This window comes from Drosophila nasuta, chromosome 3 (genome assembly GCF_023558535.2).
Source record: "Drosophila nasuta strain 15112-1781.00 chromosome 3, ASM2355853v1, whole genome shotgun sequence".
Lineage (NCBI taxonomy): Eukaryota > Metazoa > Arthropoda > Insecta > Diptera > Drosophilidae > Drosophila > Drosophila nasuta.
The window spans coordinates 51969146-51996089 of NC_083457.1; the positions used below are offsets into that span (position 1 = coordinate 51969146).

The window sequence follows — 26944 nt, forward strand, 5'->3', positions numbered from 1 at the left end:
ACTAAGAAAAACAGATGAATGTCAATTTTCATAATTTGTTAAAAATATAAATAGTTAACAGAGTAAATACTTTACTTTGAATTAATACACTGAACGTTGTTTGTGTTTATTGAATTGCCATTCAGCCATAAGCGTAATCGCACAGTAAACAGCTGAGTGTGAGGCGCCAAATGTGAACTGCAGCTTAACAGCATTCAAGTGAATGTTATTTGTTAGAGTTCTTGTGAAATTTCGTCGTCTTTGTTTTGTCCTTTTGAAAATGTTTGTTTTGACCAAAATTGGTGATGGTAAGTTTATAAATGTTTTTAAATTCGCATAGAGTTCGCTAACACCTCACTTGTACATATGTAGATAAGCAAAAGTTTATGCTACCACCGAACAAAAAGGTTTATACCATTGGTCGCCTGTCTACCGATTTGATATTGTCCGAGGATCTGAGTATTAGTCGCACTCATGTACGCCTGTGCCTGCCCATTGCTGACAACAAAAAACCACTTTCTGTAATCGATTTGGGCTCCAAGTACGGCACCTACATCAATAATGACATTGCACTCAACAAAAAGATGCCGGCAAAGACCCTAACTCCACTTCAAGTGGGAGACAACATTCGTTTCGGTGCATTGAAAAACATTTGGCAACTGTCGCAACTGCAGTTGACCACGACGCCCTCATCACTCTCACGCAGCGAACTGGAGGAACTGCAGCAGCTGCTGCAACCGTTAGGCGCTTTCTTGTTGCCCAGTTGGACCAATCATTGCACGCATCTGACTATGGACAATGTTTCAGTGACTGTCAAACTGTTGCATGCACTGCTCGACAATAAACCCATCGTGAGTATGGCCTTTTGGCGAGCTTTAGCCAAGTTTGTGCGTCGTCTCCACGTATCTGAGGATTGGCCACAGCCCGAGGATTTTCCTCCAGCGCAGTCGGAGGATATGCCGAGCATAAAATGGAATCCACAGCGTACTCAACTCTTTGCCCGAAAAACTGTCGTCTTTTGCAATCGCAAACACTTTGACATGTATGCTCCAGTTGTGCTCAAAGCGGGCGGCACTTGCAAGGATCTCAATTCGGGAGTGCGTCGGCAGTTTCTAACGAAGGACGACGTCATTGTCATACAATATATTCCTTCCACCCAATCACAAGCAACCGAAACCATTCACAGTGTTCAAGGTAAAATCGATTTATATGAAATTTACCCATTTCTATAGAATATAAATTTTATTTTAGAAATTCTGAATCAAGCTGGACGTCGTCTGATACCCGATTATGAAATTGGTTTGGCCATTTTGCACTGTTCGACACATAAATTTTGTAATCCTGCCCATACAATCGTGGAAAACACGCTGGCCACAACAGAATCGATGGATTCATCGATCTTGGTCTTGAATACGGGGCGCACTGAAACTCAAGGAAACGCAAATAAACAAACAGATTTTGTTGTGGCGGAATCCGAGATTTATGCGCCCAGCGAAAATTCAGATAAAACGGAGACACAAGCAGAGAAGTTGAAACAAACGGATTCCGAGAAATTCAAGTTAACAAAGAAAAACAAAATGGTTTACTTAGATTCCTCGGATGAAGAGAATGTTGAAGTTGAGGTTGAGGTAGAGGTAGAAGTTGAGCCAACTAAAAATTCAGCTGTGCCGAAGCGCAAACGAGCTATCATTGTGGACTCATCGGATGAGGAGCAGCAGGCAGCAAGTCAATCAAAGAAAATAACCAAAACGTTGCCTGGGGACAAGTCCAAGCAACGTCACAATCAGAATGCTGCTGAAAAAGTAGAGTTAACTGTTGCAAGCAGACGTTCCACACGTTCTAATCAAGTTCAGGAGCAAGAAGTCGAAAAAGAGAAGCCCACAACTTCAAGACGTTCCGCACGTTCCAATCAAGTGCAGGAGCCGGAAGTGGAAGAAGAGCAGCCCACAACTTCAAGACGTTCCACGCGTTCTCATCAAATAGTGGAAGAGGAAGTGGAAAAGCAGAAGCCTACTTCATCGCGTCGTTCCACACGTGGCAATGAACCGCAGCCACAGGAAGTGGAGCAACCGAAAGCCACAACTTCAAGACGCTCCCCTCGAGGCAAACAGAGTCCAGCAAAAAATAAATTAACTGTACCACTGATCGACGAAGACAGCGATGACGAAGAGTCGCCCTTCCAATTTAAAACATCAAATAAAGCAAGTCAGCAACAGTCGGAAAAAGTTAAATTAACTGTGCCGCAAATTGATGAGGATAGCGATGAGGAATCGAATCCATTTCAGTTCACAGAGAAGGCAACGGAGCCTGTTAAAGCCAACGTTCCTACAACCAAAATTAGTGTGCGTAATTTTCTTGAGAAATCCCAAAATCATCCTGCGGCCAGTCAAAGTGTGGCTCCAGCTCTAACTGCATCGCAACCTCGCAAGCGTTTGCGACTGGAAGTGCTTAACGAAAGCGACAGCGATGATAATGACAATCCGTTCAAATTTGCCAGCAGCAGCAAGAAGAAAAAGGAATCATTTGGTGCCAGCAACAATTCAGATAATGAAGGAGTCTTTAATTTCAAATCGAATGCGCGTAACAAGGAGCAGAACAACAATGCCAGTGAGAATCCCGAAGATTCAATAAACACTGAGCCTTTCTCAATCGAAACGAAATCGAAATCCAAGTATATTATGCCCAAGCCCAAGGAAAGCAACCGCAAGATCAACGTTAGTGGCTGGTTAACGTGTAGCGGGCTACACGAGGATATCAAGCCAAAAGCCGAAGTGGAAATGGAAGCTGAAGCATCTCAAGTGAAGGTGAAAGACGAGGACATTGATGAGAAGGTTGCGCACTTGAAATGGATAGCCAGCATGAAGGACAGCATTCAGATTCGCATGTGCAATCTGAGCATTACTGTGCGTTCCCATGATGAGACCCAAAGTTCATTGGACACCACAGATGCCAAATACAGCGGTCGCAAGAATTTTAAGAAGTTCAAAAAGGTGCGAAGAGTACAACCATTAATATTTCCAAGCTAATCTCTTATGTTCTACTGCTTTCAGACTACCAATCTGCATCCACAGCAACGTGTCGTGGAGCTAAGGCGAATGCAGCTGGCCGAGGGCATGGTCAAAGTCTTGTAAAATTGTTATAGTTTATTGCCAATAAATTTACGAAATATGTTCAAAGCTTTCGCATGCTCTTTGGTCTTCAGTTTGCTCTCGAAGATCGTCTTCGCCGACAGCCATTCATGATGTTGTATGGCCTTTGTAATGCAGCTATCGGGATTCTGTTTTCTCGCTTTGGATTCGCGTACAATGAACTGCTTAACATCCTCGACGGTGGTCAGAGAGTCCACCTGAAAGCTAGATTCCTTGATGTCCGTCTTTGGCTGCTTGCGCGACACCACAGTGCCCACATCAGATTTGGCCTTTTGTTTCGCCTTGTCCACTTTGGTGACCACTTTTGATGCTTGTGCCAAGCTAGAAGTTGTTTCTTCTCTTGGACTTGCTGTCTTATTTAATTTGATGACTTGTAGCTGCGTTGGCAACTTCCATTCGTCATTGAGGAACTTGTGTTTCTCCACTACCGGAAAGTGCGAACGTTGTGGCAGCAGCTTGTTGTACAGCTGAGCACAATTGTTGGTCTGCAGCTTGCTCAGATTATTAATTTTTTGCCATTGCTGCAAGCAGCACTGTTATGAACTCCATGAAATTATTGTTGCGCAGCAATTGGCCAAAGTATTTTGCAGCCGCTAGACAGCACTCGCGTATGCGTTCATGTAAGTGGTAGAAGCTCAGCAGACGCACCAAAATGTATTCAAAGCTGCTCCTTGTTGGCATCTCGCCGGACAATTGATCATCGCAGACATCGGGTAAAGCACTACGGAAATGTTCTAGATCCCGGGCCAGATCAAGGCGTAGTAGACGGCAGAGTGCTGTATTCAATTTACAAACTGCCCGAAAGCCGGGCATATTGTGAAACGAGTTCTGGCGTCGAGCTATCAGACGTCCTATCAAGGCTGCAGTTTGATTGAACTCCTGACCATTCGATGTGCTCACCTGTTGCAGGTAGCGATTGATGAGCACAAAAACATGCTTGGCTGCAATATTTACGTAATAAATCTTAGATTTCAGGTTATGCATTAGATTTAGCTCACCAAATCCTGTGTCTTCCACCTGTATAGTGACCAATGGTGGTTTTTTTTTAATTCAAAATCATTCCAAAAACATAAACTCGCCATGCTTCAACAAAACATAAACAAAAACTTATCGATAACCGATTTAATCGATAATCCAGTCGAGCGTTGCCGGAAATGTAAAATATTACGCGCCAATCTGTCAATATTTTAAATATTTAATTCGGCTAATAACTTCCGCTACCATTGAGCTATTATTATTAAAATTTTTTAGTTATATGCCCCATTTTCAACGCACCAAACAACTAGGTTCTTCTCGGTTTTTTTCCGTTCAGTTGGAATGTTACGTTCTCCCCATAAAAAACCCATGAAAAAAATGGAATTTTCTTTGCTTGCGAGCTACACGAAAGTATTGACAATGGATAATAGGATAATCACGCGATATTTTATTGATTCTCCTTACAAATGGCCTATCTTAAATAAGATCTTCCCCCACTTTGTCCAAATACTTGTGAACATATTGAAATTAAAAAAATTTTCCACTTACAAATGCGCGTTTTTTAAATTGTTCTCCAACTCTTGTTTACATTTGAACAGCTGGCATTTGGGAACGAATATATTTGGAAATTTACCGTCATACTTTTCGTCCGTAGCGGGTGGAATCGCCAAAACGGGACTTAAACGAACGAAAAAAAAGTGGCGGTGCAAATGGGATATTAGTTTTATATGTATGATATGTATTTGTGAACCTATTTCCTTGGATCAATTTTAGAGCCTAGTTTTGGTACTTAAGATAAGCTATATCATTAGACGAAAATTTAGTTTTATGTTTACGGTACAATATAATTTTATTGACCTTTCCATGACTCGCACACTATTATCTATTTATGTACCCAAAAATCGAGAGTTGCCAGAAACATTAAAAAGTGCGCGCAATCATAATTTTAAATTACTACTTATGGTACATAATTTCCGTACCCATTAACTTATTAATAGCAAATCTAGTTTGATATGTAGTTTGTTTAGATCAATATATGAGTATAGTTTTGGTACGTCTGATTAGCTACAGACTAACTTAAGGTTTAATGTTTACTGAACAATATAATTTTAGTGTACCTTCCATGAATGGGCACTACTATCTATCTAAGTACCCCAAAAAGGCTGCATTTCACAATATTAATTATGGCTTATCAGTTTATTAAAAACTAATTAAAACTGCTAGTAGTGGACTTTCTCGATAGCGATAGGGAAATAAAATTAATTTATGTATTTCGTTGTTATACGCTTGAGTTTATTTTTAAAACACTTAAGGCAACAATTCTTTTATTGGCCATAGATGTTAATGTCCCAGGCATAGAAGATGGTGTTATAGCCACGCACGTAAAATTGAATGGTGCGTTGACCAATACCACCAGCGGATACGTAAGCCTCTCCCGAAGTGGATGATTGCTTGGTTTCAATGGACACATGGGTGACAACTTTGCCGGTGCCTTCTTTGGGATAAGTCACAATAATTTGAGGGTTTGAAGCTTGTTCGAACCAGATATAGTCACTGTAACCGTTGTACACATTTGTGTCACCTTCAAGAAAAGGTATTTTTGGTTAATCTATTGGAAAATTATTAACTCTTTTGAATTACTTACCGCTCTTGCGGGCTCCTAGAGTCCATGTAAGCTTATACACAGTGTAATCAGCTCTTCCCTGAATAGAAACTTCACGGTTCAACCTAATAGCGTCTGGATTTTCAGCCAAAAACTTTGCCATCTGCTCCTCATTGAGAATGTTCACTATTGTCTCAGCGGCCTCTTCCTGTTCCTGGAGGGCAGCTCCGTGGATAAGAGCCACGCAGCCTAATAACAGTAACGACTTCAGCAACATCTTTAGACGACTTTAACTCAAAGTCGCGTATCGCTCTATTTTATATTCGTTTTGCTTATCAAATCAAAAGCTTTTTGGCGCTCTGACGCGATGATGATGGGCAGCACTTTGCCAAATTAGCAGTCTGGCAACTTGTTAATTTGTACATTGCCTTGTCTCCAACACAGTGTGACCAGTAATGGATGCAAATAATTGAATCGATTTCGTGATGATCCTTAAATTCAACATGTTTATTCCACGATCGTCAGCTGTTAGATTAGAGTAATTATTTTTTTGTTTACCACTATTAATATTTCTTAAAAAATATATATTCTCTATGGTATTTAAGATTTTAGAAAAGCACGTTTAAAAGTGCCGCCCTTTCCCATGCACATGTTTACAATTATAGTATATTTTGCGACGACAAATAGTATATTTTGAAATTAAGCTTGCGGTCACGCCTTCCACCTGCTAGCAGCTTTTTATTTTAGTTTTCACAATTGCATTAATTGTTGCGTGCTGTTGCGTGTACATGCGCTGCTAATTGATTGTTTATTTTAATAATTCTAAACAGCGTCGGGGGGACACTGAGTGCTGTGTTAGCTGATTAGATAGACGCAATAAAGGTTTGCTACAACAATACACACAAAATATGACAGTCATCAACACAATCCGAAATTCAGCGAGGCTAACGCTACGTAATATCTGGCTGCGAAACAACAACAACATCAGCAGAAGCAGCAACGCAACAACAAATTTCACGCGCACTTTCTCGCTGGGCCTCGCACTACGCCAACAGCAAGATGTGTAAGTAAAGCTACTAATGACTAAATAACCCCGTTCAAGGGAAACCAGTAGTAAACTATTCGTTGTTGTTTGATTATAGCGTGAACGTTACGTTTGTGCGCGCAAGCGGCGAGAAAATCAAAGCTTCCGGCAAAGTGGGCGATTCGCTGCTGGACGTTGTGGTCAACAACAATGTGGATTTGGACGGCTTTGGCGCCTGCGAAGGCACCTTGACCTGCTCCACGTGCCATCTGATCTTCAAGACCAGCGACTACGAGAAGCTGCCCGACAAGCCCGGCGACGAGGAGCTCGACATGCTGGATCTTGCCTACGATCTGACTGACACATCTCGTCTGGGCTGTCAGATCAATCTGACCAAGGATATGGATGGTCTAGAGGTGCATGTTCCGGCGACAATAAACGATGCACGTGCAGCGTAGAGCTATGCCTCTCATATGCCTCAATCAAATCCCAAAAAAAAAACTAAAACGTTTGTTACAAATTTTGTTATATACTATATTGTGTGCTGAGTGCTAACTCTGTTTAGTATAATTAATTGAAACTAAATCTTATGTATTGCATGTCCATTTCGTTGGACACTAACAAGCTCAGGCTGCTACTTCTATATATTGTAGATTCTTGCATAAATGAATTTTATTTGTGTTCCAATTGTTAAATGCTAATTGGAGAAACTGCGTACAACAAACGAAATGAGATCGATGTCAAATATGTGTTCGTACATAAATAAATAACATACACTTTTTATATTCATAGAATATGCAATTGATTCCGTTTATTCATTTCAAGAGCAACGTTGTCAAGCCCCCGCAAAATGATAAGCAAATCTCATGCGAATATCGTAAGTGTTTTGTTTATCACTACTGCGAATATCGTAAAAAGTAACACGATATTGATTTGTTTCTTCTAGAGCAATAGTAAAAAAAATAGATATTCTACACTCTAATATATTCCATTATTCAATTCAAGAATAAAATGGTAAAACCCCTGAAATATTATCAGCAAAAATAACTCGTAAAAGTTCCGCTTATCAGTTCGTCGAATATCGTAATAAAATTCTATGTAAAAAATGCGATTAAACAATTATTAGACCATTGTTCGAACATAAACAACATGCACTTTATGTGTATATTTATTGAATGTGCAATTGATAACATTATAGCATGGTGAAGTCCCCACAAAATTATCAGCAAACCCAAACAAATCCCATGTGAATATGAAAAGCGATTTGCTTATCAATTCGACGAATGTCTATTCGTTATCATAGCAAATATCGTAAAAGTTTCGCTTATCAAATTGACGAATATCGTAAGCGATTACTAAGAAACTATAACGCAGTTGTTATTAGATCGATTTTGGTTTGGTAGATAAATACATATGTTAACAGTAACTACATACATTGAATATGTCATTTATTTAGTTATTTAAAAAAAATACCATGTTTATATCGTAAAAGTTTTGCCTGGCAATTGAAAACGATAAGACGCGTTTTATACTTACTGAATATATAATTTATTTCTTTATTCTATTATCGTAACTCTCAATATGTATTCAGTAAGTTTCATTTATCAATTCTGTTAATATCGTAAAAAGACCCAACGTTAGAAATACGATAAACCAACCCAATACAAGAAATACGATAAGTTATTTATTTTTGTAATAAAAGTAAACTTTTTATTATTTCGCAGCTATCAGATAAAGTAATAAATAAATAATTTAATATATACATCTGCTATATTAACTTATTGTAAACGATTTTCAGCTTTTCCATTAATGCCGCTGTGCCTTTTATGATAACATGTTTTTTGTTTTCTTTTGTTGTTTCTACGCGTAATTTCGATAGCATATATTAATGTATATAACTGAAACTTAACAAATCTGACAATGAGAGAAATGACGTCACAGTTTCGTTGAATTCGTTTCATTTTCTTTCTTTTTTTGCTTTTTCGCTTGACCGATTAAACCTAAATAATTGTGATAAGATAAGGCGACCTTGGAATTGATTGGATTGATGATGAAAGTTTATAGAAGAGTGAGAATAAATAACCAAAAGAATAAATAAATAGAGGGAGCAAAAAGCGATAGAGATAGAGATGATGATGCACATAAAACTGATTTGGTTTTCTGATGGTGCAATAATGATACCTAATGGATGAGTTAGAGGTAAGGTGAGGATGTTTAGTTGACATAGGCCATGCCCGCACCCTTGCGATCAAAGTGACGGACGCGCACAAAGAGGAAGGCGGCGACTAGAGAGGCCACGGCCAAGACGAGCAGCAGCATCACGAGGCCACCCACGAAACTGGGCACCGACATGCAAATGGTTTCCGCATCCGCCGAACGCGCCGATTGTATGACAACGGTCTCATTGCTGGCATTGCTGTTGAGGGCGAAGTTCACATCACCCGGTGCAACCACCTGAATGATGCGACTCGTGTTCACATCGGTCATCTCCTGGGCATTCCTCTTGTAGATGCGTGGCTTAACCACAATCTCCATGGTGTCGCGACGCCTGCGCACGCCCCGCAAATCATCCAAACCCTCAACGGAGCGAGGACGTCCGCCCAGCGAAACCAGATTGCCGCCAGCACTCAGATCATCCTTACGCTTCACAGTGCTGTACTGTCCGGGCTGGCCAGGCAGCGGTGGTGGTGGCATGCCCAGCTCATTGCTGTTGCCCTGCTGCTGCTGCTGGGATTGTTGCTGTGCCTGCTGCTGCTGCTGTTGAGGCGCCTGTGAGCTGGCTGGTCCGCTGCCCGCTGCTGACTCGGCTGTGGTCACCGCTGAGGTTTGTGCCTGAGGCGAGGGCACCACATCGGGTTGATTCTCGGAGTAAGCGCCGCTGGCATCCGCTGCTGGGTGACGAGGATCGGGATAAGCTGCAGGTGGCAAACCGCCCAAGGCAAAGTCGTTGCGTTCGTAGGCCTCTGGTGGTCCATACTCCTCGGACAGTCCGTTGCCGCCGAGCTGAGGAAGTCCGTATTCACCGCCTGGCAGACCAGGTCCGCACTTGGGTTCGGGACAGTTGTAGCGGCACACTTGGATCACACACTGGAAGTGCACGTTCATCGAGTCGGGGAACTTGAAGGCTTGGAAGTATGCGAAGCTCACAACGGAAGCGGATGGGCCAAAGTTCTTGATCTTCTGGAATTTGCTCATGATCTTGGGACGCACAACGCAACCGTTTTGATCGACCAGCTGAATGGGAGCACGTTTGCCATCGTGAGCGACGCAGTTGCGCACCAACATATCGAACTTGTTCTCATCATCCTTGATGGCCAACACCATGGTCATCGTCTGTCCGATCTTCACAATGCCCGACACCTCGGAGGCCCAAGGTCCCTTGCCCACCTGGATTTGCATCCAGCACTGCAGATTGTCGCCCAAGAAGTTGGCGGTGACAGCGTGCAACATGTCCACCTGGAAGGGCCTGAAGGTCACAGCCTTCTCATAGAAATCGTACCAGGTGCAGCGCAGTTTTCGTGCCTGATCCCACACCTCCTGCACATATGGATCGTATTGGATGATGATCGTGTTCTCCACATAGCTGCCCGAGGGCGTTGGCGCTCCATAGCCAGCAGCATTGTGATTGGCCGAGCTGCTCATGCCGCAGCTGTTCAGGAAGATCTCAAAGGTGGCGCTCAGATGTCCGGTGCCCGGTTGCATGTGCACACAATGCGATTCACTGTAGAAGCCCTTCGAGAAGATCATGCCGTAGAAGGGACGATCGAACTCAATGTTCACTCGCATGTGCGTCTTCTCACACTGCACCTGCAGATGCTTGATCTGTGGACTGTCGTTGGTGCTCGCCAGTGGCCAGGCCTCCTCGGACAGATCGTTGGTTGCCCCGGTGCTCAGTGGTCCCTGTGGTGCTCCGTAGATGGGTGAGGGCGCCGGTGGTCCGTAGCCAGCTCTGTGTTCCAGCGGCAGCGCTGCCGATTCAATGTGTGACGCATCGCCATGCACCGCCAGATGCTGTAAGAAGATGAAAATGTTTTTAGGTTTAATCAACACATGAATTGATACATATGAATTGTACTATTATATATCGATAAGGTAGGAATTTATAAATTGGCTATGTTAAATTATTAAGTAAACTATCGAATAGCTGACAAATGTTGAACAATGGTTACTCAATTTGTATCTGAACCCATAATCGTGGTTCACCTTTTAATAGTATATCAAAGATCTGTCAAAAGCAAATTTTTTCAAGGAGTTGACCTTTAAGATATGGTAAGATATGGTATAACTTGTATTTCATATGATCATATACTACTTATATTGGTATCTAATATCTGATTATACATGGTCTTCGTTGCTTTGGCTGGCAATCTGGTATATTTTAGTACTCTATGGTATATTTAGAATATGGTACTATATCAATATACCAAATATTGGTATCTAATATCTGCTTAAGTATGAACTTAGTTGCTTTGGTATATTTTAGTAGTATATGGTATGTTTTCAATGTAGTACTATATCAATACACCAAATATAGCATTCAGTATATTTTAGTATTTTTGCGGTATATTAATTTTTGAATATAGTACTATATAAACATTCCAAATATAGTCATTGGCATATTTATAGTATTTTTGTAGTATATTAACTTGGTATATTTTAAAATTAATACCGCACTGTTTTGTTTTTATTCATAATAGGTAGCGGGCATCTCATAGACGATCTGTCATTCTTATTAAGTTTACGTTATTACTCATCGATTTTATCAGTCTTATATAAAATATATTGATATGAAATATCTACTAAATCTTCAGCAAGTTTTTAAAACTACAAAAGAACAATTTTCAAAGACAGATCTTGTAGAATAGAAGTACCTATATCCTTACAAAAATGTAGAAATATAACTTTCAAAGAAAAATGTTTCAATATATTATTCTACAGTATCTATAAACCTTATAAAATGTAGAAGCTATGAAAATCCTTATGAACATTTCTTCTTATACAATAAATCATAAATCTATCATTTGACTTTCAATCATGTGCAATTTCTGCCCTACTTTTCCAGCATAAATACTTTCAAAAATGTTTTGTAGCTACTGATATTACACAAGAAAACAATTAAGTTGTCACTTGAGATAAAGCAGCTCTGACATCTCTCACAAATATTTATTATTGTAGTTTTGAATAATTGCAACAGATATGATTTCAAAATTAAAGTGTCATCTAAGAGATGAGTGCTTCAGCTTCAGCTGGCATCTGCAATTTGTTGGACTAGTTGGTTGTAAAAGCAATTTCGAAAACTCAACTGTTACTTCAGCGATTATTGCTCTATCAACATCTGCAAAATGTTGTTTTAACTTTGGGATTGCGGAAAAGTTGTGTGCCAACGAACGCTTCGTTGCCTGCTTATACCACTTAGTATATATGGTATATACTATAGTATACTTTGTCATTTAATTGGAGTTATGCAATTCGAGTCAAAATATTTGGATGGGGGCTTTCAACAGAAGCGTGCCGGAGCGTTGAAAATTGCTAAGCTCAGCTTATTTATTTTGAAATTAAATCGCAGCCAGAGCGAAGCACAATAATAAAAAAAAGAGGCAAGGCAGGGCTTATTGCATAAGACACAACAAGCAACAAGAAACAAGCTAAGGGCCCCCCGCCTCGATAATTCCCGCTGTCATCAAGCGGGCTCACTTTCTTTTTTCTTTATTTTTTTTCCTCCACTCCCGTTTCACATTTGGCTCATAATTTGATGGCTTTTTTCGGCTGTGCACGGGAAGCGGATGTAACGCTGCCTCTGAGCTCAGAGCTCAGAGCTTGAATCTCGTCTCGAGAGAAGACAACGCGAAGGTAAAACCCAAAACGAAAATCGAAAGTTACAAAAGCCAAAGCACATGACATGCCGATGACGTTGTAGATTTTTTGTTGTTGTCTTCTTCTGTGTTTTTCTTCTCTTTGAACCTTTTGTCGTCCAGCACAGATGAAAAATGTCGTGAGTTGGTTTTGAAAGTGAAATGACCAAAACGAAATCCCCGAATCAAAAGAAGAGACACTGAAACCAATGTGTTAAAAATGTGTCTTATATATTCTGAAACAAAGTCAATTGGATTGATTTTCGTTTTGTGTGTGTGGAGTGAGGATTGCAGTTTTTCCACTTGGTGTCTGGTCTGGCATTTCACTCGGCGCTAAGAGAGAGAACTAGCGATAAATGAATAATATAGCAATCTCGATGTATTAATGCGCCATAAACAAGAAAGTCAAAACTGGTACAAATCAGAGCATAACTGCAATTTCGCTGCCCCAATACGAGAGCCGTAGACACGCAGTTGCAGCTGCAACAGCAACACCAACAGCAGCAGAAGCTGCAACCAGTTAGCTTGAGTTTTCCGTGACGCGATTGCATCTCTCGCTTAGCAGAGATACTCGTTGTGGTCGAGCTCTCAGTGTGATTGATGCCGCTTAAATGGCCGCATAAATCAGCAGCTTGCATTGATTTACATATTCGCATATGTGTGTGCATATGGAAAAGTAATACATTTTCATTTTAGCCATGCATTTCAAACGAAAGCGCGTCCAACAAAACAACAACTAATAAATATGCAATACAAATCTAACAAAAAAGTTTACGTATTTCTACTTTTGATTGATGACCCTAAACACTGTTAAAGCAGCTACTTCTTTTGATTGACGACATGATAAATAAACACTGTTGACCAGATAACAGCATAACAGTTAGTTAACATTTTCTTGCTATGTATTGATTGACGACCTTAAACATGTTAAATAAACACTGTTGAGCAGTTAACAGTTTAAGTGCTTAAGAGTTAGCATGTTTTTGATTGACGACCTTACAAGCTGTTAACGAAGTAAAAGCAATCACTGTTAAGTAGTTAACAGAAATGTTATAAATTAACTAAAAAGAAACACTTCTAAGATACTTTGTTAACATATTCAAACTTTCGATTGAAGACCTTAAACACTGCTAAGCATCTACTCATTTTGATTGATGATCTTAAATGCTGTTAATTAACTAAATGAAACACTGTTAAGCTTTTCTACTAATATTTTTGATTGATGATCTTCAATTCTGTTAATTAAATAAAATAAACACTGTTAAGCTGTTCTGTTAAACAGTCAAAAGTAAAAACATTTATATTTTGATTGATGACCTCAACAGCTGTTAAGTAGCTACTACATTTGATTGCTGATCTTAAACACTGTTAATTGACTGTATAAAACCTTTTCTATTAACGACCTTAAACACTGTTAAGCAACTCATACAAAGCAAAGCTCTGTTAAGCATTCACGTACAGAGTACGCTGTTAATCAACTAAAAACAAAGCATTGTTAATCAGTCAAAAGTTAACATATTTATACTTTTGATGGATCATCTTAAACACTTTCATCAGGTAATAGCAAACTCTGTAAAACAACTATAAGCGAACACTGTTTAACTGCTCTGTTTAGTTAAAAGTTAGCACATTTATTCAATTGATTGACAACCTCGAACACTGTTAAGCAACTAACAAGAAGCAAACACTGTTAAGCTGCTATCATTAGAAATTAACTAAAAGCAAACACTGTTCAGCACTTACAAGTAAGCTCATTTCTCCTTTTCTCCTCAAACACTGTTAAGCAGCCAGCACAGAGCAAGTACTGTTAAGTATTTAATAGCAAGCACTGTTAAGCTGTTCCATTAAGCAGTTCAAAGTTAGCATTGATTGACGACCTCGAACACTGTTAAGTGGCATAAAGCTACCTATGTTAAGCAGTTAACAGTAAGAAACTAAAATCAAGCACTGTTAAGCAGATCATGTTAATCTGCACTGTTAAGCACTGGCTAATCCTGTTAACTCTCTCTCTTTCTATCGCTCTCTTGGCTTTAGCTGCTGCTAATTACATTTATTAGCAAAGTGCCGTTTAAAGTTGTGGTTGTTGTTGTTGTTGCTGTTGCCAGAGCAACTGTTGCAAGTTGCAACTGATCTGTCTCACTTATTGCTGAACTTCTTTAGCATTTTTTTGTTGTTGTTATTCTTTTTGCTTTTTGCCTAGTGCGTAGATCGATCTCAGTTGTACCGCTAGCATTACAGCTCATCGTGGATGAAGTTGTTTTGAGCTTGAGCGCCATCAATATGCCACACAATGGACACTCGCATTGATTTGCATTCGAATTGATATTGATAAAACGGTAGTGTGTCGCGTCGAAAGTGAACAGACAGATGGATCCGCTAGATCAGTTTGGTTTGCATAAGAAATGAACTCGACTCGACTCGATCCGAAGTGGGCCACAAAATGCGGCTTCGCTCTAACTGTGTTTCCTAATTGAAATGAAATCACACACACATATTGATTGGCTATCGAATAGATCAATCTGCATTTTGGAGGTTGTAAAAAATTCACAAACACTTTCTTCTTTGTATTGATCTATTGATCTATCTCTCTCTCTCTTTCTTACCTGTGTGTTGAAGACCAGGCACAATGCGAGGGCCAAGAGGCAACTGTGTCGTGTAAGATGTCCCATTTTAGCGCCGATGCTATATAAATCTGCTCGATTATATAGCCGCGTCTTTTGTGTGTTGCAAGTAAAAATAGTTTTTGGATTTGTGCTGTTCTTCTTCTTCTTCTGCTTCTTCACTTCGTTTGCCGCTTTCTTCTCAGGTTTGTTGATCTTTTTGGTCTGTCTCTTCCACTTCTATCTGTAAGCAGCAGAAAAGAAAGGGGAACAAGGGTAAACAATGCAACACAATTCACTTCAAAGTTTTGCATGAAAATATATGAGTATTGAACATTTGTAGTATTAACATTGTTCATTTAACAGCTGTGACATAATGTTATCCCATAATGTTAAGGTCACAGAGAAGAAGAGTTAATGCAATTTCTCTAAAATGCATAATTATATAATCAAATTGTTAACTATTTATTGGCTTGCTAATTGTATTTTATTATTCTCTTGTTGCCACTGAAATACACACAAATTAATGACTGTCTTTAAAAGGTTTAATGCTCATAACTTGAGCAGCACTCGCACACACAAACACTTGATTTTTGTTGTTTTGTTGTTTTGTCAGAGACACCGAAACTGCATTTTATGTAAAGTAAATGAAAAGCCGCGCGCAGCAAACAGGAACCACTTTCTATTTTCACTATAACAGTACAACACTACGAACGAGGAGCTGCACTCAACAGCAGCAACCAAAAACAACAACAGCTAAACGCCAACGCAAGTCGCAAGTTTTCTTCACAGTGGCTGGCCGCACTTTATGGGCCCCATTAAATTGTATTTGTATTTGTATATCTCGTTGCATATGTAGTGGTATTTTTACTATGTGTGTGTGTAGTATTCACAGTTGTATTTGCTGTTTGCTTGAGCAGCTTACTTTACAGCCTCGCTGTTAACATTAACATAGCGTTAACATGCGTTGAACATTTCACGTGGATCACTCGGATTTCTTGAAAACTTTTAAGACCGTGCTGCGCCTGCGTCTTCGTCTGCTAACCGTTCAAGACTGAACTGAACTGAACTGAACTGAGACGCAGCTTTCACACAGCTTCAGCTCAGTTGACTGCGCCGGCTGCCGCTTTTGGTGCACAGAGAATGAGAGAGAAGAATGAGTAAGAGAAAGAAAGAAAGAAAAAAAAGTAAACGGCGTCTGCGTCGCATTTCACTTGACTGACTGTTGAGTTGTTTTTGTTGTTTGTTGCTGTTGCTTGTTGTTGTTGTTTTTTCTCTTGTTTCTTTGATTTTTGTTGTAAACTTTTATATATTTTTGGCTGGCTGGGTGAATGTTGTACTAGCTATGTCAGTTTTACTTTTACAGATGGCAACATCAGCAGCAGCAACAGCCAAAGCAGCAGCCAAAGCATATTGCACCGACCAAAGCACACAGGCCATGTAAATGGGTTTTTAACAAGCCTTCGCCATAAATCGACGCGTCGAGCGCGCAAACCGGCTTCAAAGTTGAGCCTCAACGTTGAGCAGAAGCAGCAGCAGCAGAGACAGCGACAGCATTGAGCAAGTGTACCATTAACCCACTGAAACAGTAACGAACGCTGCGACGTCGCAGTCGCCGTCGCCGTCGAAGTTGCTGTTGTTGTTGCTGTGGTTGTGAATTGACCCTAACCACAAGCGACTCGTTACGCAATGCTCCCAAAAAGAACCTCAATGAATGGGGCTACTCATTGTCTGTGTGTGTGTGTGTGTGTGATAGTGTATTGTGGGCTGCTCATTTAACGGTGCTTTGTGGCTTGTGCTTGTGCTTCACTTTCTTCCTACTACTAGAGTCAAGTAATTTTCACCCAACAACAAATTGTCTCCCATTTGCATACGAAAGACTTAAGGCACAAACTTGGCAATTAGCAACCAAGCGAAATTTTTCGTATACTACCTTTTTTTGGCTAATTGCTGCTCAGATGACTTATCTAAGCTGCACATTAAGCACAACGAACTGCACACACACTATCCTAGACCCAATGAACTAAACAAAATTTGGTCAAGTTTCGTTTTGGTTTGTTTTTTTTTTTGCATAAGCTGCGACAGGTTCATTACACCCACTTTACCACCTCAATATTTGTGTACTGTGATTGTGTTGTTATGTGTAACTGCTGTGCTGTCTTGTTATTGTTGCTGGCAAGTGAAAGTTTCCAAGCGCGCGCTCACTCCCAGCGAGCTTTCGTCTTTCATCTCTGTCTCTGTCTCATATAAGGGCAAAGCTGAAGCTGAAGCTGCCGTTGCCTTTTGTTTTCTTTTTTTATAATTAACACAATCAAATTACTGTTTACTGACATTTCTACATATCGTTATCGCTATCGCTATCCAAGCTAACAAAACAAAAGACTGCAGCTGCGAACTTGCAACTTTTGTTTTCAGTCAACACATCAGCTTCCTGACTAATTAGCTTGAGAACAAGGGTGCAATGCAACTGTCACAGTCAACGCTTTTGTGTGTGCTGCGATGCAAACAAACAAGTGAAAATGCAATGAAAAGTTGCTGCTGTTGTTTGTTTGCTTTCTGCTGTCCATTGATTGAAATGACAATCGATGCGACTCCGACTCCAACTGCGACTCCGACTTCAATTGCTGCTGCTTCAACAACTGTCTCCTCATTGGAAACTAGGTGAACCACTGTCAGCAGCACAGAGCATGGAGCACAGAGCCAAGCACTGCACTTTAGCACTCGATTTGTTCTAATTCTTGATAATTTACTTGGCCACTGATGACCGACAATTTGGCATCAGATGAGCCGGATATTGATTTGAACCACGCACCAAGCGCGAAAACTTAAATTGCATATTTGCAGAGCACGTAAAGTTCCTTGGAATTGGGAATTGAATTCGAGTCTGTTGCAAATCTCTGTCGTCGCCTTGTCAATTAAAGCAAAAATATGCGTTAAGTTTATTTCGTTGGCAGCTGCTTGCTTAGTTCCATTAATTTAATTGAACGCTTTCACAAATCCCCCCACCAACAAAAACATAAAGCAAACACAAATGTCCGGCCGAATGTTGCTTGTACATTTTGCTTAATTGAGCACGCCAAAAAGATAGACAAATTTTTGCGTATGACACAGATGCGAGAGAGTGAGAAATTGAAACCCGAAACCCAAAAGCCCAAAAAGTCCAAAGACAAACCTTAAACTGAGCAAACAATGGGCACGCATCAAGTTTTGTTAAACAAAACAGAACTCGATGTTGATGTTGATGTCGATGCCATTGGAATGTTTTTGTTTACAGCAGCAGCAGCAACAGCACTTCGATTGCTGTCGCAGTTGATTGGTGGGTAAAAGTTTCACTAACTTGTGGCTGTGCTGTGCTTTTAATAACGCCTTGAAAATGTAACGGTGCTGCAGCCACAGCAAAAGCAACAGCAGCAGCAGCAAGCTGTGAATGATCGATATTATTTGCCATTGTGGCATAGAAATTGAAGCCCCCGTGCGTAATTAACTGCAAAGACATGTCTCCACTCGGACAGCAAGACAACAACTCTTTATAGATATATATCTCTATCTATCTGACTTCGCTGCGCTGGATGCTGTGAAAGTGAAATTGTTAACGCCAAAGAAAAGCAAACAGCAAAACGCGCGAAATAAAAATAAATGTTAACCACAAAGTATTTGTTGTTGTTGCTGATGTTGTTGTTGTTGGCTGACAGTGAAGGGGCAATTTACGTTTCATTTCGTTTTTGTGTGGTATGTGCCTCAGTTCACTTCTCGGCTTCTCTTCTGTTTTCTTTATAGTTATTAAGTAACGTTTTTGTTTTTTTTCGGCAGCTGACAGACAATTTGTGTTTTCTGAAGAGAGCTCTTTAAACGTGTTTTTTTTGTTGCTTCTTCCACAAAGGTATTTCTCATCTTAGCTGCGCCAGTTTCGATTTCGTTTTATGTGCCTCTAATTTGACTCTTAACCTGACCACGTTTTAAACCAGCCATAAGATTAGCAATTTATGCGCTTTAAGCAAACTCATAAAAATCAACAACAACAAGAAATTGCATTGGAAATTTTTGGCAATTTTGGCAAAAATTATTTATGTAACTAAACTGGCTGGAAAGTTTGTTGTAATTGTTTTGCTTCTCACATTTTATGTGCGCTCAAAAATGTGGTAAATGCATTTGCTAGATTTGCTAGAAACAAAAGACTTAGGCAACAAACTTGCAAGGCGCCCGCTTATGTAAAATAGAGCAAAAACAATTAGTTTTCTATGCTCCAGTTTTTTGCTAGCGTTTTTCAGCTGGGCACCGGCAGACTTGACTCAACTTGAGTCGCAGTCGCGACAGTTGGCGACAATTAAAAAAGTGATAAGGCGCCCGCAGGCCCACAATGTCTGCGCCACAAATGAAAGTAAATTGTTGCATGCAACGGCGCCTGGCGGACACAGCAACACCAACAACAGCAGCGGCATTCCATTCACTCATTTTTCGTGAAAATTTTCGCATATGCGTAGCTCAACAGCAACAACAACGACGACAACGACATGATAACGCATTTATCGCAGTTAGGGAAAGTGAAAATTGACGTTCGCCTGCAACGATCTATGAGTCTAGCTGATATGCCACCTGTGGGCATAAGTCTGAGTGTGTGTGACTGTATATGTGTGTGTTAAATGGAGCATCAAGTTGGGCGGGCATCTGGGCGTATACTTAACTTAACTATGCTTTCAATAGGTTGCTATATATAGGTATTAGTGCTCACTGAGGTAATTGTTTTTCAACCTAACTTACATTTATTTTAAAACTTCATAAAATTAAGCAGAGATCTGAAGTTTGTGATCATTGCAGCTATAACTTTTTAGAGACATTTATATTATTATTAAAATGAATTCACTTTTAGTTTTAGGCTAAAAACAGGTCTCTAAAGTCTATTAATGCAATCAATACTAAAACCTAATAAGCAGATAGATTATTAATTAATTTTTTTTTTGTAGTTTAGAAATATAAAAAAAAATGTAAATGATTTAATATGTTATTTTTATTTTAAAGGCATTGTAATATTCTACTCAACAATAACATTATTAATTAATTGAATAAGTTGTAGATAGCCAAAGGCCAAAGCAGCTACCGCTAATAAATTTACGGTAGCCTATCAATTTTTTTGTAATCTATTCTTTAACAATAATAATAATAAAATGAACAAATATAGACAAAAACACAAATTTTTGCTTTATTCCCACACTCTAAACTTTTCCTGTTTTGATTATATAATTTTATTATTTTTATTGTTTATTTATTTTAGGTGCTTTTTATCTAAAATCATTTCATATATGGATATGTCAACTTATAACTTTGAATATTGAACTTATTGTGACATTGACAGATTCTATTTCTTTTCATTATAGTAGATATATAGTATATATATATATATATATATATATATATATATAGCATCAAAAATATTATATATAGTAATTTGTCGTGCTTTTGATCTTATTTTGACATAGGTAGAAACCATTTATTGTCTGCAATTTTTTTAGGTAAATAATTCTGAAGTTTTCTCAGTTTACTACTATTAGAATTTGTGTTTAATATTCACGAAATGTTAAATATGTTGAGGGAAAATAAAATGTGTTTAATTTAAAATTCTATTTTAATTTGATATAATGAAAAGTTTATTAGGAATTTCAAAAAGTAATTTACTTGTAATTAACTCTAACCAAATATTCAATTTGTGTGCCAAGCAGAGCTTTAAATGAAGTCAAACCTCAACTGATTCCCTTTTATTGCCTTTAAAGTACTCAATGGCAATGCTCAACATATTATTAAACATGTTACAAGCTAAATTGGCAGCTAATCACTTTCTTGGTCCATTAGATTTCTCCTCGTTCGGCGTCTGTCAACTCTGACAATAGGAGACAAAAAGAGCGAAAAAAGCAGCGGGGGAAAAAACTCGTTTCGAAGATGCCGCTCAAAATGCCAAAGCGGCTGACAAAAACAAAAAAAAGTGCCGTTAGTCAGGATCAAAGCGACGATAAGCAACAAGAGTTAAACAACCGCTAATGTTGGCCAACAATTGCAGTTGTTGTTGACGTTATTGTTGTTGCAATTGTTGTTGTTGTTGAACACCCCAACAGAAACGAGACAATTAACATAATTTACAAGCAACCCCGCTCAGAGTTTTCCTTTGGCTAAAACTCCCCTCGTTTGCTGTTGTTGTTGTTGTTGAAGCCATTTACTTTCCATTTCTTTTAACGGTAAACGAAACGAATCGAGACGAAGCGAAATTCGCCAAAGCGTCCAATTGCAAGCGAGTCATGACATGGCCACAAATGCATTTGGATCTGGTCACTTGGAACTTGGAACTTGCACTTGGACATGACCATGCAGCATTGCAGAACCGGTTTCCCTCTCTCTCTCCTCTCTCTCTTTCCCACTCTCTGGCCCAATGAAAGTAAAAACTCAAGGGCTTGCACTTTCTGCCCATGTGCAGCGGATATGAAAGAAGAAAGACGAAGAAAGCGAACAGAGAGAGAGAGAGAGAGAGAGAAGCAGAGACAACTTCAACTGGCTTTTCGGCAGATCCTCGATGTTGGCCTCGCAACGCATCGTTAGCCGTCTTCGACAACGTTGCAACGTTGCAACGTTGCCAACTGGGGGCCGGTTGCATTTTGCTCTGAAATAATTAGTGACCCAATTTCTTGGCGACGCTGGCGACGCCGACGCCGCCGTGTTCCGCTTGCCTGGCTTGCCACAAAAAAGCGACGCATGCAATTTGCTTGACTTGGGTTGCACAGTTGCTCAGAGTTTCTGCCTCGCTCTGGTGTTGGCGTATTTTGTGGCATGCATGCAAAGAAAGTGGTTTTCATTTCTTTACAATTGCTGTCAGCGGCTGCCACAGTTGCAAGTGGATGCACTCACACACTTATACACTCACATTCATATTCGACTCTCGCTTTGCAATCAAAAGCAGCCCAATTGATTTGCATGATTTTCCACATTTATTTTCTTCAGTTAAATCCAAAAAATTTGAACAGCAGCTGGCGGGTGCAAATGAGTTTTTGTGGTGTCAATTGAATTGATTAGAGAACGAATCAATGCACCTGATTGAAATCAATTCAACACAATTCGTGCAAGTTTTCTACACCATTTTTCCATTACAATAATTATGGTTTATTATTCGCTTTGTAATTACGAATTGTATAATGCACATATTATTCCCTTTATCTTTATCTACTTTCTGTAGTAGATTTGCTGCGTAATTGTTGCTTGCCAAAGGAATGCGAAGCAAGTAAGAAAGCTGCAGTGGAGTGTGCTCGACTGTGAGATACACGATATACATTTAGCCATATTCTATAAATATACCAAAAATATACCGAAAAAAATACTAAAAGATTCACGCTGCTCATTTACACATAAAACTATATTATACGAATATATTACAAGTATACCAAAAAAATACTATAATATACCAAGCACTGCATTTGGTATATCGATATAGTACTATATTCAAAATATACCATAGAGGTCACACGCTATCCATTTTCCCATAAAAAACATATTCTACAAATATACCAGAAAATATACCGCAAACATACTAAAATATACTAAAGGATACATTTGGTTTTTTCGATGTAGTACTACATTCGAATAATACCATAGTGGTTAAGTATACCAAAATATATAGCAAAAATACTAAAATATACCAAGCACTGCATTTGGTATATCGATATATTACTATATTCAAAATATGCCATAGAGGTCGCCCACTATCCATTTTCCCATAGAAAAATATTCTACAAATATACCAAAAGTATACCGCAAATATACTAAACGATGCATTTGGTACTTCGATATAGAACTACATTCGGATTCTACCATAGAAGTTAAGTATACCAAACTATATATCAAAAATACTAAAATATACCGAAGGCAACATTTGGTATATAGATTAAGTACTACATTCGAAATTTACCATTGAGGTAAAATATACCGAAATATATTGAAGGCTAATTTGCTATATCGACATAGTACAACATTCGAAATATACCATAGAGGTAAAATATACCAAAATATAATATATTGAAAACTACATTTGGTATATCGATATAGTACTATATTGAAATATACCATAGAGGTCATCCGCTATCCATATTTTTATTAAACCATGTTCTACAAATATACTGAAAATATTGCGAAGGCTATATTTGGTATATCGAATGTTGTACAAAATATACCACAAGCCTTCTGCAAGCACAATGTGATAATACCCTTCTATCCTATGAGTACCGGGTATGAAAAGCATTCTAAGCAGCGTCTCATGAACTGAAGATGTTTTTCTGCCAGTTGCTGCGACTGCAATGAAAGTTTTTCTCCATTTGATTGTGAAAAATGTGTTGCAGCAGGCGGCAAAGACAATTGCCGTTAATTTAAAATTGTCGCCAATGCAGCAGCAGCAACAGCAAGGCAGCAACAAGGCAAGCAGCAAACAGCCAGCGACGAGTAAACCAGTAATTATATCGTTGCTGCAACTGGCGCAGCTTCTTTCACCAGCCAGCGAACGTATGTGTGAGTGTGTGTGTGTGAGCGAGTGTGTGTGTGTGAGAGTGTGTGTGTGAGCGAGTGTGTGTGTGTGTGTGTGTTTGTATGTCTGTGGAATCAATTAAAAGTATTGCCAAGCGCTATGTTTGGGCAGATGACAAGTGCCAGCAGCAATAGCAACAGCTACTGAGCGGGCCAACGCTGCGTATGCGCAACCCACTTGGCTGGCTGGCAGCTCGATGCACGCGTGCAGAGAAGCAGCAGTAGCAGCAGCTACGAAAGTAACTACGAATTGTCTAGCTGCAGCGAAATTGTTTTCATGTGCGCCACACAAAGTGGAGCAGTTTTTGAACAAAGCAATTCGCAAGATTAATCAAACACACACACTGAACTGAGAGTGCGATGTGAGTATGGAAAACTACACTCTCGAAGTAGTTGCATCTTTATGCTGTTATGCTAGCTTTGTTTTGCTATTTGGCCAGCGCATAAACCACGCCAACAACAACCAACAACAACAACCAGCAACAACTGAGAAGCGGCACAAGTCAATTTCAGACTTTCATTCGCGCGAAACGCGATGAAATTTCACCAAACATTCGACGAGAACAACACACACACACACATATACATTGCGACTGCGCCGGCTTCAACTGCAGCTTTAATGCCAGTTCCAGTTCCAGTTCCACTTGTAGTTCCAGTTCTTTTTTTGGAACTAAGCGACGGCGGGTGGCAGCCAAAATGATTTATGCAAATTAAACTAATGAACAAAAAGTCTCAAATGCCGCTGCTTCACGCCTCAGCGGCTGCTCAAGTATGTGTGTGTGTGTGTGTGTAGTGTGTGTGTGTGTAGTAAGTACTGCTCTTTTGTTATTAATAATTTCCACGTAGTGCACGCCAAAGCCAAAAAGCAGCAGCAACATCAAAACACTCGACGAAAGTTAAGCGTCTGCTGCTTTCCTGCTTTCTTCTGCCTCGCGTTCAATATAATAGGCAAATCTTTAAACAAACATATACTCCAACCATTATAATACCAGTAGTAGTTAGATGATATATGTACCATATGTATGCTTGTATACATCCATCATATGCCAGTTGAAGTCTGCCTCTATCAACCGAAAACACTTTGCTTTTCCTTAGCCAAAAATGTTGCAACGCTTTTGTGCGCAAATGGAGCTTCTTCATTTCTTCTCTGCGCTTCACTTTTTCTATACTTTTTTACTTCTATTTAGTCTTTTTTTATGGCCAGTTTGCGGCATTTGCCACGCTAGTGAGTGGGGTGTGAATGCTCTATAGAGTGGGTTTATAAATGAGTGACTAACTGTGTGTAACTCTTCTTTTAAATCGGCCGCTTACGGGTATTCAATATATTTATATTCATATTTTAAACATATTTGACATATTTATTTATGTATTATATTCATTTAAGGAATTTACGTAATATTTAAAATGAAACTATAATGAGAGGATGGACGGGTAACTTTTTGTTTATATGACAAAAGAACGTCTTATTTGCTTCGACTCACAAATCGGTATATTTAAAATGTAGTACTATATCGATGTACCAAACATTGGTATATATTAGTATTTTTCGATATATTTTTGGTACATTTGTAGAATAAGTTTTTATTGAAGATCGGTATGTTTTTGTATTATATTAATTTGAAGAATTTTTACCTAGTACTTTAAATGCATTTCAATCAAATGCAAAGCTTCTATTTACTGACAACTATTAAGTATTTATTTTTGTATTATATTATTTTTAAGAATTTACGTATTTGCTAAGCTTTTCTATTCTTTTTACTGATAACTATTAATTGAAGTTTTTGGTTTAGGAAATTTTCTTTGTGGCACGTATGTTGAAATATATTCTAGTGATTCTTTGTCAAGTTGATTCAAGTTTAAGCTATTTCAACGAACTTTTGTTTTTTAAATATCTAATAGTGAATTTGTCATTGATTTCGTAATTGTATTTCTTTGTGCATTATACAAAAAACAAATATTTATATCGAAATTTGCTGTAAATGCTTGAACATCAAAAGAAATAACAACTCAAGTAAAGTGTGTAATATTTTTGTAATAATATATTTTTAGTTACTTTAACTTGAGGATTATCATCAACTTTCCACACTTTATAAATTGTTCATTCATTCGGTTCTTCAAAATGAACAGCATTCAAAATATTTCCACAATATTTTGTAACCTTATAAATTGTTCTTCACATTCTTTACTTTCTTTCGGTTGATCTTACCTGCTATGATTGATAATCCCTAGCGTTTTGTAATCCCTTGATCGAACTGGTTTCAGTGAGATTGAGATTGAGAATGAGATTGATAGACTGGGAGCGAATGGCACGACGGCGAAATTGTAGAGCGTTGATCACGTAGCTTTGGCTGAAACTGAATGCTGTTCGATTTGGTTGCACAAAATGATTCCAAGAGCAAATGCAAAGTTGCTCGTGTGTTTTTGTGTTGCACACTATAATAAATATGTAGTATTCAAATTGAATTTGATGAAGCACACACGACGCGATGCGATGCTCGAGACGCGAATATGATTGCAAATGCAAAAAAGTGTTCAGAGGACGAGTCGGTCTCCGTTTGAACGGATTCAGAGATTGAGATTCGAATGTAACTACGCCAAGAGCAGCAGCAGACACTGACTCGTCGCACTCAAAAGTTGAAATGAAAATGCGGCCCGGCCGTATTGCTAACCAAGATTTTATATCGCGTGAAAGTTTTGACCCCTTTCTTGTTGCTTGTTCGGTCGCTTCGCTCCGTTGCCAAGAGAGCAACGAAACCGAGAGAGACAGAGAGCGAATGAGAGAGAGTGAGTGAGTGAGTGTCTGCTGAGAGCATTCGTTGTTGAATGCAAAATATGCTATTTTCGGCTATTCTTTTTGGCGAACCGAACCCGAAACCCAAACCCGAACCCGTTGTGGCAACTTTTCAACTTTTCATTTCAGGCCGCTTTCTGCGGGCTTTCGGCTTTGTTTTTTTTTTCTCTCTCTGCTTTTTGGCAAGCGACTGAGGCTTCGACTGCGACTGCGGCATCGTGTCAAGGTAACTGATGACGTCGAGTAGCGATTGCCTAATTTCGATTGTTATTCACTAAGGGATCCGGCTGATTCACCAACAACCAACTCCTAACGGCTTTTGTCTTTCGGCTTGCCAATAGGCCACGCTTATTATTCTGGCCAATGCATTGGAAAATTAAATTATGGCCCGCAAGTTATGCAATCGTTAATGATATAATAA

The 26944-nt window shown here is 39.1% G+C and overlaps 5 protein-coding genes across 5 annotated transcripts; 2 read left to right on the forward strand and 3 right to left on the reverse strand.

Moving 5' to 3' along the window:
* Nucleotides 1–54: 54 nt before the first annotated feature.
* LOC132788677 (nibrin) lies at nt 55–3155 on the forward strand. The gene is made up of 4 exons (XM_060796195.1): nt 55–287; nt 352–1173; nt 1231–2969; nt 3030–3155. Exons 1-4 carry the CDS (start codon nt 203–205, stop codon nt 3108–3110), a joined length of 2727 nt encoding a protein of 908 aa, XP_060652178.1. The 5' UTR covers nt 55–202; the 3' UTR covers nt 3111–3155.
* Nucleotides 3116–4210, reverse strand: LOC132788678 (uncharacterized). Its single transcript, XM_060796196.1, is given in 4 exon segments — nt 3116–3640; nt 3642–4069; nt 4127–4172; nt 4175–4210. Coding segments are annotated over 4 exon segments (1035 nt in total).
* A 1164-nt stretch (nt 4211–5374) lies between these two features.
* LOC132790942 (uncharacterized) lies at nt 5375–6005 on the reverse strand. Its single transcript, XM_060799702.1, has 2 exons — nt 5749–6005; nt 5375–5685 (listed from the first exon to the last, which is right to left on the reverse strand). Exons 1-2 carry the CDS (start codon nt 5981–5983, stop codon nt 5429–5431), a joined length of 492 nt encoding a protein of 163 aa, XP_060655685.1. The 5' UTR covers nt 5984–6005; the 3' UTR covers nt 5375–5428.
* A 431-nt stretch (nt 6006–6436) lies between these two features.
* On the forward strand, nt 6437–7531 carry LOC132790941 (adrenodoxin-like protein 2, mitochondrial). Its single transcript, XM_060799701.1, has 2 exons — nt 6437–6769; nt 6849–7531. The coding sequence occupies exons 1-2, from the start codon at nt 6615–6617 to the stop codon at nt 7186–7188; spliced, it is 495 nt and encodes a 164-aa protein (XP_060655684.1). The 5' UTR covers nt 6437–6614; the 3' UTR covers nt 7189–7531.
* Nucleotides 7532–8410: 879 nt separating this feature from the next.
* Nucleotides 8411–26373, reverse strand: LOC132790940 (uncharacterized). The gene is made up of 3 exons (XM_060799700.1): nt 25939–26373; nt 15186–15426; nt 8411–10741 (listed from the first exon to the last, which is right to left on the reverse strand). The coding sequence occupies exons 2-3, from the start codon at nt 15249–15251 to the stop codon at nt 8945–8947; spliced, it is 1863 nt and encodes a 620-aa protein (XP_060655683.1). The 5' UTR covers nt 15252–15426; nt 25939–26373; the 3' UTR covers nt 8411–8944.
* Nucleotides 26374–26944: the final 571 nt, after the last annotated feature.